At 47.6% G+C, this 15652-nt stretch overlaps 1 protein-coding gene across 2 annotated transcripts in view; it reads right to left on the reverse strand.

The window, feature by feature from the left end:
• The window catches only part of DSCAM (DS cell adhesion molecule), a 673153-nt gene that overhangs the window by 89192 nt on the left and 568309 nt on the right, over positions 1-15652 (reverse strand). For both annotated transcript variants that reach the window (XM_073668460.1, XM_073668459.1), the window contains exon 27: positions 5735-5911. In XM_073668460.1, the coding sequence (XP_073524561.1) occupies positions 5735-5911 (177 nt within the window). The remainder of the gene's footprint in view (positions 1-5734; positions 5912-15652) is intronic.

The raw sequence follows: 15652 nt of genomic DNA on the forward strand, positions 1-15652 counted from the left end.
AATGACATCTGAGGACCGACCAGGACAGTCTTCACTGCTGGCCGGCATCCTGAGCACCTCTGGAGAATATCGGCCACATGACATAATGACATCTCAGGACCGACCAGGACAGTCTTCACTTCTGGCTAAATCCTGAGCACCTCTGAAGAATATCGGCCATACAACATAATGACATCTGAGGACCGACCAGGACAGTCTTCACTTCTGGAAGGCATTCTGAGCACCTCTGGAGAATATCGGCCGCACAATATAATGACATCTCAGGACCGACCAGGACAGTCTTCACTTCTGGAAGGCATTCTGAGCACCTCTGGAGAATATCGGCCACATGACATAATGACATCTCAGGACCGATCAGGACAGTCTTCACTTCCGGCCAACATCCTGAGCACCTCTAGAGAATATCGGACACATAACGTAATGACATCTCAGGACCGATCAGGACAGCCTTCACTTCTGGAAGGCATCCGGAGCACCTCTGGAGAATATCGGCCACACGATATAATGACATCTCAGGACCGACCAGGACAGTCTTCACTTCTGGAAGGCATCCTGAGCACCTCTGGAATATATCGGCCACACGACATAATGACATCTCAGGACCAACCAAGACAGTCTTCACTTCTGGAAGGCATCCTGAGCACCTCTGGAGAATATCGGCCACACAACATAATGACATCTGAGGACCGACCAGGACAGTCTTCACTTTTGGAAGGCATCCTGAGCACCTCTGGAGAATATCGGCCACACGACATAATGACATCTGAGGACCGACCAGGACAGTCTTCACTTCTGGCCGGCATCCTGACCACCTCTGGAGAATATCGGCCGCACAATATATTGACATCTCAGGACCGACCAGGACAGTCTTCACTGCTGGCCGGCATCCTGAGCACCTCTGGAGAATATCGGCCACACAACATAATGACATCTGAGGACCGACCAGGACAGTCTTCACTGCTGGCCGGCATCCTGAGCACCTCTGAAGAATATCGGCCATACAACATAATGACATCTGAGGACCGACCAGGACAGTCTTCACTTCTGGAAGGCATTCTGAGCACCTCTGGAGAATATCGGCCGCACAATATAATGACATCTCAGGACCGACCAGGACAGTCTTCACTTCTGGAAGGAATTCTGAGCACCTCTGGAGAATATCGGCCACATGACATAATGACATCTCAGGACCGATCAGGACAGTCTTCACTTCCGGCCGACATCCTGAGCACCTCTAGAGAATATCGGACACATAACATAATGACATCTCAGGACCGATCAGGACAGCCTTCACTTCTGGAAGGCATCCGGAGCAACTCTGGAGAATATCGGCCACATGACATAATGCATCTCAGGACCGACCAGGACAGTCTTCACTTCTGGAAGGCATCCTGAGCACCTCTGGAGAATATCGGCCACACAACATAATGCATCTCAGGACCGACCAGGACAGTCTTCACTTCTGGAAGGCATCCTGAGCACCTCTGGAGAATATCGGCCACACGATATAATGACATCTCAGGACCGACCAGGACAGTCTTCACTTCTGGAAGGCATCCTGAGCACCTCTGGAGCATATCGGCCACACGACATAATGACATCTCAGGACCAACCAGGACAGTCTTCACATCTGGAAGGCATCCTGAGCACCTCTGGAGAATATCGGCCACACAACATAATGACATCTGAGGACCGACCAGGACAGTCTTCACTTTTGGAAGGCATCCTGAGCACCTCTGGAGAATATCGGCCACACGACATAATGACATCTGAGGACCGACCAGGACAGTCTTCACTTCTGGCCGGCATCCTGACCACCTCTGGAGAATATTGGCCGCACAATATAATGACATCTCAGGACCGACCAGGACAGTCTTCACTGCTGGCCGGCATCCTGAGCACCTCTGGAGAATATCGGCCGCACAATATAATGACATCTCAGGACCGACCAGGACAGTCTTCACTGCTGGCCGGCATCCTGAGCACCTCTGGAGAATATCGGCCACACAACATAATGACATCTGAGGACCGACCAGGACAGTCTTCACTTCTGGAAGGCATTCTGAGCACCTCTGGAGAATATCGGCCACATGACATAATGACATCTCAGGACCGACCAGGACAGTCTTCACTTCTGGCCGGCATCCTGAGCACCTCTGAAGAATATCGGCCATACAACATAATGACATCTGAGGACCGACCAGGACAGTCTTCACTTCTGGAAGGCATTCTGAGCACCTCTGGAGAATATCGGCCGCACAATATAATGACATCTCAGGACCGACCAGGACAGTCTTCACTTCTGGAAGGCATTCTGAGCACCTCTGGAGAATATCGGCCACATGACATAATGACATCTCAGGACCGATCAGGACAGTCTTCACTTCCGGCCAACATCCTGAGCACCTCTAGAGAATATCGGACACATAACATAATGACATCTCAGGACCGATCAGGACAGCCTTCACTTCTGGAAGGCATCCGGAGCACCTCTGGAGAATATCGGCCACATGACATAATGCATCTCAGGACCGACCAGGACAGTCTTCACTTCTGGAAGGCATCCTGAGCACCTCTGGAGAATATCGGCCACACAACATAATGCATCTCAGGACCGACCAGGACAGTCTTCACTTCTGGAAGGCATCCTGAGAACCTCTGGAGAATATCGGCCACACGACATAATGACATCTGAGGACCGACCAAGACAGTCTTCACTTCTGGAAGGCATCCTGAGCACCTCTGGAGAATATCGGCCACACAACATAATAACATCTCAGGACGGATCAGGACAGTCTTCACTGCTGGCCGGCATCCTGAGCACCTCTGGAGAATATCGGCCACACGACATAATGACATCTGAGGACCGACCAAGACAGTCTTCACTTCTGGAAGGCATCCTGAGCACCTCTGGATAATATCGGCCACACAACATAATGACATCTCAGGACGGATCAGGACAGTCTTCACTTCTGGCCGGCATCCTGAGCACCTCTGGAGAATATCGGCCACACGACATTATAACATTTCTGGCCCGACCAGAATAGTCTTCACTTCCGTTCTGCATTTTGGGCACCTCTGGAGTATATCGGCCACACTATATAATGACATCTCAGGACCGACCAGGGCAGTCTTCACTTTTGGCAGGCATCCTGGGCAACTTTGGAGAATATCGGCCACACAACATAATGACATCTGACGACCGACCAGGGCAGTCTTCACTACCGGCCAGTATTTTTAGAACCTCTGGAGTATATCGGCCACGCGACATAATGACGTCTCAGGACCGACCAGGACAGTAGTCACTTTTGGCTGACATCCTGAGCACCTCTGGAGAATATCGGCCACGTGACATAATGACATCTCAAGACCGACCAGGACAGTCTTCACTTCTGGCCGGCATCCTGACCACCTCTGGAGTATATCGGCCACACGGCTTCATGACTTCTCAGGACCTAGTAAACGCGAGGGGCGCCCAAAGGATAAAGAAGAGACTGCCATGATCTGGATGCCACGGAGGACCCGACCGGACGCCGGATCGGGGAGATGTAAATCTTCTTACTCAGCTCTACCCATAACTGTATAATGCTAATACAGTGCCAGGTCTGTAACTCTCGGCACCTGCATGGGGACTTGTCGGTAGAGTTACACCCTACTAAGGCAATTAGTAGAGGTCTCTTTGGCTTTATTAAGTTTATCATTTTTGGTTTCTATGAAGTTGGGAAAAGATTTCAACTTATTATTTTCCTCCTACTTGTTTGGGGGGCATTTAGAAGGTTGTACCCACCAGCCAAGCGGGTACAACACCCTCTTGAATTTCAGCCACCTCCTACTGCAATACTCTTAAGAATGGCATACAAAATGGCATAATACTCCTTCACAAAGATGTAAAACTGGATAATAAACCAGGAGGTGATCTCTGAGTGTTTGGCTCCAGTTACATCTATAATCTTACTTCAGTCACCTCTGTACCTCTAGTCATTAATTTCTCATCTCTCTATGTGACCGAGCACCATGACTCTGCCCTTTCGATATGTTCCTCATCTCCACAGTACTCCATCTTTGCTCTCATTGTATCTGTACTGATCCGTGCCGTGGAATAACATACAGAAAATAGGATACGCAGCGCAGATTATAGGGCATGTGAAGTACAGCGTTACTTTCTATGCCTACATTAACCCCTTGAAAGGAAGCTATTATCCAAAAATTACCTGTTATTCAAAGAGGTTTTTGTGTTACACGGATAAAAAAGAATATATAAGTGAATCTGCTCACCCATGCTTTCTATGAGGTTGTGCCAATCCACAACTAATAGCTAATCGAATAGCCACTTGATTTTAAATTCTAAGTATTTTATTAATTACTACACTCAGATAGCACCACCATCCCTCTTTTTCTTTTTTCCTCCCCTCGAGAGTCCTATTGTTTAAAATTCGATTTACGGCTACCACTAGAGGGCGCTCCAGAGCTCACTGCATACTGATTACACATTGACCTCACTAATAACACTGTATAGAGACAGCTCCTCCTATTGGTGGCTGCAGGCAACTAGAATTTTTTACAATTTAACCTTTTTTTTTAATTCTTATGGACTTTTTAGAATACTATGGACAGAAAGCAGTTCAACTCTTGAATAAATCAAGCCAAACCTTCCAGGTGAGGCACATCCAGACTAAGTCTTTAATTGCAATAAAAGTTCCCCTCCCAGATTCTTCCCCATCTCTGTGTTTTCCAACAATGCAGTTCATCTATAATATTTTCTAGCATCTTGGTTTGGACAGTAGAGCCCCCCTAACTTCACCCCACCTGAACTGCTAGAGGATGCCCCAAACTGTACAGGAACACCCCCTTTCAGAGCCGGGACCTGCTAGAATTTGTTGAGTTTGTGAAAATGTGGGAAGGTCTAAGATAGGAGAGTCCTGCTCAGGCCATCGTTACCCTGGGCCTCATTTCTACAAGTGCCCGTAGCAGCCACATGTACCCCCTTTACACCTTTAGGTATAAGAAGGACCACTTAATTATGCTTTATGGGAAGAAAGGGAGAGGTTACGCCAAGATAGATGGGTGGCAGAAATCATGAACACTACGGTGAAGCCTCATTCATGTGGTTGCTGGAAGTCAAAACTGACTTGATGACACTTAATGACAAATAATGGTCTGGAAGCCAAGCTTGGCATTTACAATTCAGCATTAACCTTTCTGGGCATAAAATTAATCTCCGTTTTCTCTAGTTACGGAACAATAAAGCCAAGGGTCCTTTTCCACCCAGCCTCCTGAGCAAATAACCCTTAAAAGGGTCTCCAGATCCAGAGGTGATGCTCCGGTGGTCCTCCCAGTCTTTATGTCCCAGCACATGGCGGTCTCATGTCTTACTACTGGCATCATGGCTTTCTAAATGGTAATGCAATTAGCGATCGCATTTGCCACTCATCGGTTTTTACATGCAAAACGAAGAGTGGGAGGGCCACCAGGGAAATAAGGAGTGGAGTATAGCTTCTTTTTTATCATTTGTAGCTGTTTATAACTTTTATAAAGTTGTATGACCCCATTAAACGTTCTTGTATTTGCACCCTCTTCCCCCTAGACGATGTTTTATTTTTATAAGCTGAAGTTGTAAGGATCCAACATCTACCTTTGTATGACCCCCTTCGCCCTGAATGGAAGGGACCTAAAACAAGTCTGTGAGCCCAGACAGGCAGTAGATTGTATAGCAAAGATAGACAACTAGGGTTACCTCTCAGCCTCTTCAGTCTCTGTTCTCGTCTTCTACGCCTGACGATCAGCAGTAAAGCAAACAGGAGAAGGACGCCGATCAGGATACAGGAAATGGTCACCAGCATTTTTATTCCCTTGTTGGTTGACAGTCCTTCTTCACTGGACTCTATGGACTTTATGAGTGGGGGGATCGTACCTGTGAAGAGGGGACAAATATTAATGAGAGAAATGTTGGGACAAGTCTTTAGGGCACGTGTGGTCCCCTGCTAACTCATTATCGAGTGAACCCCTGTGTCTCCAGGAGCTCTCGACTGTGGCAATCTAGTAGGATCTTGAACTTCTCAGGGTCCAAATAAGGGAACAAAATAACTTCAAACTCTATTGTTATATCAAAGTAGTGTCCTGCCACAGAATGTGATGGCATATTGCAAGGGTTTTCCATCACTTTCTGATCGGCGGTGGTCAGCACTGAGCAGATAAAATGCCAATGGGACTTTGGTCCTCTCCTTTTGAGGTTAGGTGGAGGTCCCACCAACCATATTTTAGTCTTCTGGAAATAAATCAATCAGTGGTGTACCTATTGTAGTTGCAGCTGAGCTCTATAGTCCAGGGGGTCTACATCTCTCCCTGCTAGAACATAAGGTTTTGTATCCCTCCTGCCTGTGGATGTCATCCAGTGGTAACCAGGGAGGAACTGGATGTAGGTGATGACAGAGAAGCCTTCAGAAGGGGCAGATCCTACTGCTGAGAAGCATTTCTGCTGGCACTGATGTACAGGGACTGGTGGGTGTATAGGCACTGGAGAGGGAGCATAACCAGGGTAGCCAGCCATAGTGCATCAGGACCAACAACCCCGACATTGTAAGAAAGGGCAACAATTTCTACAGACCTGGTGAGCGCCTGGATTGGGGGTCTGTAAAGTTGAAGATATGGAAGTGCTAACATTCTCATCGATTGAGCGTTGGTGGACGACACTCGGCTCAGGTTCAGTCACACTAGGGCAAGTTCACATAGAGCATTTATGCTATGATTTTTGCTGCAGGGACAAGAATTGCACATATGGTGAATGATGGCAATTTGGGGGAAACCATGTGTGTGGTTCTTGGCTCCGCAGCACATCCACGATGCGGGAATGGACAGTAGATTTTTGGATATATCAGAAATGTTATATTTATGCGGTAAAACACTGACCTGTCCACAAGTTTTTTTATGGAGCCCAACATTTTCTACTTACGCCTCTGGAATAAAGTTTAAGAATCTTGGACAAGAATAGTAAATGTGAAGAAAAAAGGGATTACTTGAACTTCCATCCAAGTTGACCTCACCATTTCTGTACTGATCATGTGTCATACATCATTCACCTGCCAATGAGGCCAGTGATTGGATGCAGAGGTCACCACTTGAGGGTCAGTGTGGATGACTGAATTGACAGTGATGGATCGGTGGAGATGGCTTTATTGGCGGTGTTGGATTGGTGGGGATGACTGGATCAGTGGTGCTGGATTGCTGGGGATGACTGGATTGGCAGTACTGGATCAGTGTGGATGACTGGATTGGCGGTGCTGGATCGGTGGCGATGGCTTGATTGGCGGTGCTGGATCGGTGGGGATGACTGGATTGCCGGTGCTGGATCGGTGGGGATGACTGGATTGGCAGTGCTGGATCCGTGGGGATGGCTTGATTGGCGGTGCTGGATCGGTGGGGATGACTGGATTGGCGGTGCTGGATCGGTGGGGATGACTGGATTGGCGGTGCTGCATTGGTGGGGATGACTGGATTGGCGGTGCTAGATCGGTGGGGATGACTGGATTGGCGGTGTTAGATCGGTGGGGCTGACTGGATTGGCGGTGCTAGATCGGTGGGGATGACTGGATTGGCTTTGCTAGATCGGTGGGGCTGACTGGATTGGCGGTGCTAGATCGGTGGGGATGACTGGATTGGCTTTGCTAGATCGGTGGGGCTGACTGGATTGGTGGTGCTGGATCGGTGGGGCTGACTGGATTGGCGGTGCTGGATTCGTGGGGGAGTAAAGCTTATTTCTTTACTTTATAACAGTCTTCGCCAAGTTTCTTGCCATCCTGAAGAATGAGAATTTGTGTACACATTTTCTTTCTGATTGTCAGCAATACCTCTGCTTGCAGTCATTGAATAGAAATATCCAATGATTGAACACACTGTTCTGATATCATTCTGCTCACACGGCTGTTGGGTTTGGTACATTGTTGGGAATCCACATACATTGCAACAAACCCAGGACTGGAACAGTGAACTTTGCTCGTTAGTTTCTATATGGATCTGATTTTTTTTTATTCGCATCTAGAAATATTTGACGTTACGCTGAGAAGAAGCAAACTTTTTTTGTTAAGGAATTTTCTTTTCTTGATTGTAAAAATGCAAAAAGGTTGCCAAGAAGTGAAACTTGGGCCGACTCCGGGGTATAATTTGCTGAATGGTCCTACTTAATGGAACGTCTTGTGGCGGTGATGATAAATGAGTCAATAAGGACGTGTCTGATAAGCGGCGAGCGCACACTCTGCACCAGGTAGCCGTCGCTATATGCAGCCGACTAGTAAATCAATCTGAAGTTCATTCCAGATCAGAAGCCAGTAAATGACTAATCTGTCCTCACACAGATAGAAGCAGAGGGACACCCCCTGCAACAAATAGAGCTTTTATGATGTTGATAACGAGAAAAGAACAAATTGCAAAAAAAAGAGTGCTGTATAAAAAGTACATGTTCACAATCTGGCGGTGGGATAGGATATTCCTTGGAATTTAGAATCACAGTTTGGAGGTCTGCCGATTGCAGGAACAGAAGATCGAGGAGTATCCCTTTAAAAATGAATGCAGCAGGGGGGGGAGGGGACGCTTTTGCATGATTTCCTCCTGTGAAGCCTGAGAGGTACCGAAGAGCCAAGTGCTGCTGACTAATGTCCTAATATATCTTTACAGAGATCAAAAAGATCCATTTTTCAGATACAGCCCCCAAAAGCCTTTTACTAGGGGACCTGTCGTTTCAGGTGACTGCTCAGAATAAACTGTGCTGTGTGTACATAAAGAATAACATTATTTCTGGACATTATATGACTTGTATCCAGTATTTTTCACCAGCTGTCCCCTCTGCTATCTCTAATTTTCAGTTGTCTCTAAGCTGCTGGGTGAAGACTAGCAGTCATGATGTCTCCCATACACAGCACACACAGACATGAGGAATTCCTGCTCTCCAATCTCTATGTAGTAAATGTTCAGGAGAAGCAGCATGATGTAGGACAATATAACAGCAGTGTAGATGTGAATCCAGCTCTGGGGTGAGATAAAACACTTAAGCCCCCGTCTCACATAGCGAGATCGCTGCTGTGTCACGGTTTTGGTGACTCACCAGCGACCTCACCAGCGATGTCGCTGTGTGTGACACTTTGCAGCGATCAGGCCCCTGATGTGAGGTCGCTGATCGCTGCAAAGTGTCCTGGACCATTTTTTGGTCGTTGGCCTCCCGCTGGCCAGCACACATCGCTGTGTGTGACCAGCGGGACCAACGATCTGGCTGGTAACCATGGTAAACATCGGGTTACTAGGGGCACGCGCGCACTTAGTAACCCGCTGTTTACCATGGATACCACTCTGCTACGGTAAGCGGAGGCTCCCGCGCACCGTAGCAGAGTGGTATCCATGGTAAACAGCGGGTTACTAGGGGCACACGCGCACTTAGTAACGCGATGGTTACCATAGTTACCAGCCTGCTCCTGCTTGCAGCAGGCTGGTAACGGGAGCAGGACATCATGGAACGATTCTTTCCACGATATCGCTGCTCCCCTCATCGCTGGTGAGCCTGCCTGTTTGACAGCTCACCAGCGATGTATTAGCGATGCAGCAACGATCCCTGACAGGTCGTATCGTTGTCGGGATCGCTGCTGCATCGCTTAGTGTGACGGGGCCCTTACTAAAAAGCAGCAGAACAATCTGTCTGTTGCACTCTACTCTACCCTCACCTCTCCGTAGACATCAACACAGCTGTAACCTGATCCTTCAGTGACCTGGCAGTTTGGAAAAAGTCAGATTTTTAGAGTGAATGGCGAATTCAGGAGGCGGGGGGGGGGGGGGGTTAGAAATGTTGCATAAGAGGAGAAAGAAGCAGGCTTTTCTGATAAGATACAGTACAGACCAAAAGTTTGGACACACCTTCTCATTTAAAGATTTTTCTGTATTTTCATGACTATGAAAATTGTACATTCACACTGAAGGCATCAAAACTATGAATTAACACATGTGGAATTATATACTTAAGAAAAAAGTGTGAAACAACTGAAAATATGTCTTATATTCTAGGTTCTTCAAAGTAGCCACCTTTTGCTTTGATGACTGCTTTGCACACTCTTGGCATTCTCTTGATGAGCTCCAAGAGGTAGTCACCGGAAATGGTTTTCACTTCACAGGTGTGCCCTGTCAGGTTTAATAAGTGGGATTTCTTCCCTTATCAATGGAGTTGGGACCATCAGTTGTGCTGTGCAGAAGTCTGGTGGATACACAGCTGATAGTCTTACTGAATAGACTGTTAGAATTTGTATTATGGCAAGAAAAAAGCAGCTAAGTAAAGAAAAACGAGTGGCCATCATTACTTTAAGAAATGAAGGTCAGTCAGTGCGAAAAATTGGGAAAACTTTGAAAGTGTCCTCAAGTGCAGTTGCAAAATCCATCAAGCGCTACAAAGAAACTGGCTCACATGAGGACCGCCCCAGGAAAGGAAGACCAAGAGTCACCTCTGCTTCTGAGGATAAGTTTATCCGAGTCACCAGCCTCAGAAATCGCAGGTTAACAGCAACTCAGATTAGAGACCAGGTCAATGCCACACAGAGTTCTAGCAGCAGACACATCTCTACAACAACTGTTAAGAGGAGACTTTGTGCAGCAGGCCTTCACGGTAAAATAGCTGCTAGGAAACCACTGCTAAGGACAGGCAACAAGCAGAAGAGACTTGTTTGGGCTAAAGAACAGAAGGAATGGACATTAGACCAGTGGAAATCTGTGCTTTGGTCTGATGAGTCCAAATTTGAGATCTTTGGTTCCAACCACCGTGTCTTTGTGCGACGCAGAAAAGGTGAACGGATGGACTCTACATGCCTGGTTCCCACCGTGAAGCATGGAAGAGGAGGTGTGATGGTGTGGGGGTGCTTTGCTGGTGACACTGTTGGGAATTTATTCAAAATTGAAGGCATACTGAACCAGCATGGCTACCACAGCATCTTGCAGCGGCATGCTCTTCCATCCGGTTTGCGTTTAGTTAGACCATCATTTATTTTTCAACAGGACAATGACCCCAAACACACCTCCAGGCTGTGTAAGAGCTATTTGACCGAGAAGGAGAGTGATGGGGTGCTACGCCAGATGACCTGGCCTCCACAGTCACCAGACCTGAACCCAATCGAGATGGCTTGGGGTGAGCTGGACCGCAGAGTGAAGGCAAAAGGGCCAACAAGTGCTAAGCATCTCTGGGAACTCCTTCAAGATTGTTGGAAGACCATTTCCGGTGACTACCTCTTGAAGCTCATCAAGAGAATGCCAAGAGTGTGCAAAGCAGTCATCAAAGCAAAAGGTGGCTACTTTGAAGAACCTAGATTATAAAACATATTTTCAGTTGTTTCACACTTTTTTGTTAAGTATATAATTCCACATGTGTTAATTCATAGTTTTGATGCCTTCAGTGTGAATGTACAATTTTCATAGTCAAGAAAATACAGAAAAATCTTTAAATGAGAAGGTGTGTCCAAACTTTTGGTCTGTACTGTATATAATATATAAATCTTCTTATGTTAACTTTTGACTACTGATTTATGCAAAGTTTGATGAAATGGCAGTGACCATTTAAAGGCAACCTATCACCAGGTTTTTCCCATATAACCTATGGCCACCACCTTTCAGCCCCATGTGAAAGTATTCTATAATGCTGTATACATGGCTCCAATTTGCCCTGCAAGGAAAAAAAACCCATCTTTTATTATTCTCACCCATGGGGCGGGGCGGTCCGGTCCAGGGCGGTCTTGATCCTCCTATATTCATGCGATGCTATCCTCCTTTACTGCTTCGCGTGACTGATACGTCCTATGTCATCCACACAGTGTCCTCCATCGTGCTCCTCTCTGCCCTGCCGAGGGCAGAGCAAAGTAATGGAATGCGCATGTGCCGGTGTTCTTTGGCCTTTTCCCGCGCATACGCAGAACAGTGTTTTGCTCTGCCCTCGGCAGGGCAGAGAGGAGTACGCCTGCCCAGGAGCACGATGGAGGACACTGTGTGGATGACATAGGACGCATCATCCACACCAAGCAGAGAAGGAGGACGATATTGCAAGAAGAGAGGAGGCGCTGGATCAAGACCAGCGATGCCCAATGATTGAGATTAATAAAAAGTGGGGTTTTTTTGCATTGCAAGGTGAGTTGGAGTCATATATACAGCATTATAGAATGCTGTCACATGGGGCTGAAAGGTGGTGGCAGTAGGTTATATGGGAAAAAACAGGTGACAGGTTTCCTTTAAAAAGATAAAATTCTACCTTCTTGCAGCCACCTCTAGGGGGAGCTCAGGAGCTGACTACATACTGCTTATACATTGATCTTTCTAGTAACACTGCTCCTCCTAGTGGTGGCTGCTGGTCGGCAGAAAGTTAACATTTAGTTCTGTCTATCCAGGGGATTTTGAGCTCTATATAAAAAACAAACACCGTCCTGACTACTGTAAATTATAAAAATAACTTTGGAACAATAATTCTAATGAAAACCTTTATAATTCACTTCTAGATAATAAAATATCTGTGCAGGATACACAATACACAGGTGCTATAATGAAGGTTCATTAAGTGACAGGAAGAAAAGTTGTGGAAACCAATGAGGAGCAGGGGGCCCTCTCCCACCCTCGTGGGTGACGTCTCTACTATTACATTCTTATAACAGCTTTTACTGCTAATTCCAAACAAACCATCAGCACAAGTCCACGGCTGCTTCCCCATAGGCCATATGAGATAATAAGGAGGTAAAAGTGTAAAAAAAAAAAATATCTGAACCAGCAGGAGGTGTCAGAGAAATGCAAACTCAGAGCTAAAAACAAACCAGCAGACTAGTACACTTCCGCTGACGTCATGCATCGGGTCCTGACTAACTTCGCAAGCAGTTTTACATTTTGCTCTTTTTTACTACACTTTTATTTTCGCAGTGCAGATTTTTTGGCGCTGGCACCGTTTCGCCAGACCAGGGAAAGTCATGGCTTGGCAGCTGGCACCATCTGTGTCTGAACTGCGCCAACACATAAAAGATGATAAGTAGAAGTTATTTGGCAGAATAAACAATGAGCATCGAGGAACGGAGCCGGCTCTAATTAGTTTATTGGATAGAATCTGCCCGGCAGACATGGATAATGGGGCCAAGCCGTAAATATGGAAATGACAGAGGGAGAAGCTTTTCTATCGTGTGTGGGACCCTCGTAGCTGGAGGCAACAGGGGATATGACATATAGCGGCCGGTCCTGGTCCACATACAAAACACCAAGCAATGTGAACTGAGGTCTAAGATGGTAGACATGCAAGAAATAGGAGCATGTTCACACTAGCAAAAAGAAGCAAAACCTACAAAAGACAAAAAAATATATCTCATACCCTACCATCATTATATATAAATGTAAAGCAAAGTTGCATAATTTTTAATATAGACAGTATAGGTACCGTCCCAATTTAGGGTCACCTTGCCGCTGGTGGGACGGCTTGTATACTTTTTTTGATCAAAAATAGTTCACTAAGTACCCTATATTTATTATGCAACTTTGCTTTACATTTATATATAATCATGGTAGGGTATGAGATATATTTTTTTGTCTTTTGTAGGTTCTGGTCCACATACAGTATAATACCTATGGTGACAATACCCATCAGGAGGCACATCGTTACTGATCGGCTAATAGCTGGAGAGATAGATATGGTTTCCATTCACTATCAACAGAGTTATTAATGTACAACAGATAAAGGAAAGTTGCCAAATGGAAAATGGTAATCATTTCTACAGTATGGGGGGATAAATACATGAATGGTGGCGGTCTGACCATGGGATCCCCACCAAACACCAGAGCAGTGGTCCAGTGTTCCTAGTCTGAGTGAAGCATCAGTGCGTATGCAAGACCCCTGCACCATTCATGTACGGGACTGGTGGTCACACATACGCACTACCATGGAGCAGAGGGAATGGAGCGGTTGCCACACATACACACTACCATGGAGCAGAGGGAATGGAGTGGGGGTCACACATACACACTACCATGGAGCAGAGGGAATGGGGCGGGGGTCACACATACACACTACCATGGAGCAGAGGGAATGGGGCGGGGGTCACACATACGCACTACCATGGAGCAGAGGGAATGGGGCGGGGGTCACACATACACACTACCATGGAGCAGAGGGAATGGAGCGGGGGTCACACATACACACTACCATGGAGCAGAGGGAATGGAGCGGGGGTCACACATACGCACTACCATGGAGCAGAGGGAATGGAGCGGTTGCCACACATACACACTACCATGGAGCAGGGGGAATGGAGCGGGGGTCACACACACAGACTACCATGGAGCAGAGGGAATGGAGCGGGGGTCACACATACACACTACCATGGAGCAGAGGGAATGGAGCGGGGGTCACACATACACACTACCATGGAGCAGAGGGAATGGAGCGGGGGTCACACATACAGACTACCATGGAGCAGAGGGAATGGAGCGGGGGTCACACATACGCACTACCATGGAGCAGAGGGAATGGAGCGGGGGTCACACATACGCACTACCATGGGGCAGAGGGAATGGAGCGGGGGTCACACATACAGACTACCATAGAGCAGAGGGAATGGAGCGGGGGTCACACATACGCACTACCATGGAGCAGAGGGAATGGAGCGGGGGTCACACATACAGACTACCATGGAGCGGAGGGAATGGAGAGGGGGTCACACATACGCACTACCATGGAGCGGAGGGAATGGAGCAGGGGTCACACATACAGACTACCATAGAGCAGAGGGAATGGAGCGGGGGTCACACATACGCACTACCATGGAGCAGGGGGAATGGAGCGGGGGTCACACATACGCACTACCATGGGGCAGAGGGAATGGAGCGGGGGTCACACATAAAGACTACCATGGAGCGGAGGGAATGGAGAGGGGGTCACACATACACACTACCATGGAGCAGAGGGAATGGAGCGGGGGTCACACATACAGACTACCATGGAGCAGAGGGAATGGAGCGGGGGTCACACATACACACTACCATGGAGCAGAGGGAATGGAGAGGGGGTCACACATACACACTACCATGGAGCAGGGGGAATGGAGCGGGGGTCACACATACACACTACCATGGAGCAGAGGGAATGGAGCGGGGGTCACACATACGCACTACCATGGAGCAGAGGGAATGGAGCGGGGTCACACATACACACTACCATGGAGCAGAGGGAATGGAGCGGGGGTCACCCATACACACTACCATGGAGCAAAGGGAATGGAGCGGGGGTCACAGATACACACTACCATGGAGCAGAGGGAATGGAGAGGGGGTCACACATACACACTACCATGGAGCAAAGGGAATGGAGCGGGGGTCACAGATACACACTACCATGGAGCAGGGGGAATGGAGCGGGGGTCACACATACAGACTACCATGGAGCAGAGGGAATGGAGTGGGGTCACACATACACACTACCATGGAGCAGAGGGAATGGAGCAGGGGTCACACATACACACTACCATGGAGCAGGGGGAATGGAGCGGGGGTCACACATACGCACTACCATGGAGCAGGGGGAATGAAGCGGTGGTCACACATACGCACTACCATGGAGCAGGGGGAATGGAGCGGGGGTCACACATACACACTACCATGGAGCAGAGGGAATGGA

The sequence above is a fragment of the Phyllobates terribilis genome, unplaced genomic scaffold, assembly GCF_046119375.1.
Source record: "Phyllobates terribilis strain yellow unplaced genomic scaffold, ASM4611937v1 Scaffold_2__4_contigs__length_985480577, whole genome shotgun sequence".
Lineage (NCBI taxonomy): Eukaryota > Metazoa > Chordata > Amphibia > Anura > Dendrobatidae > Phyllobates > Phyllobates terribilis.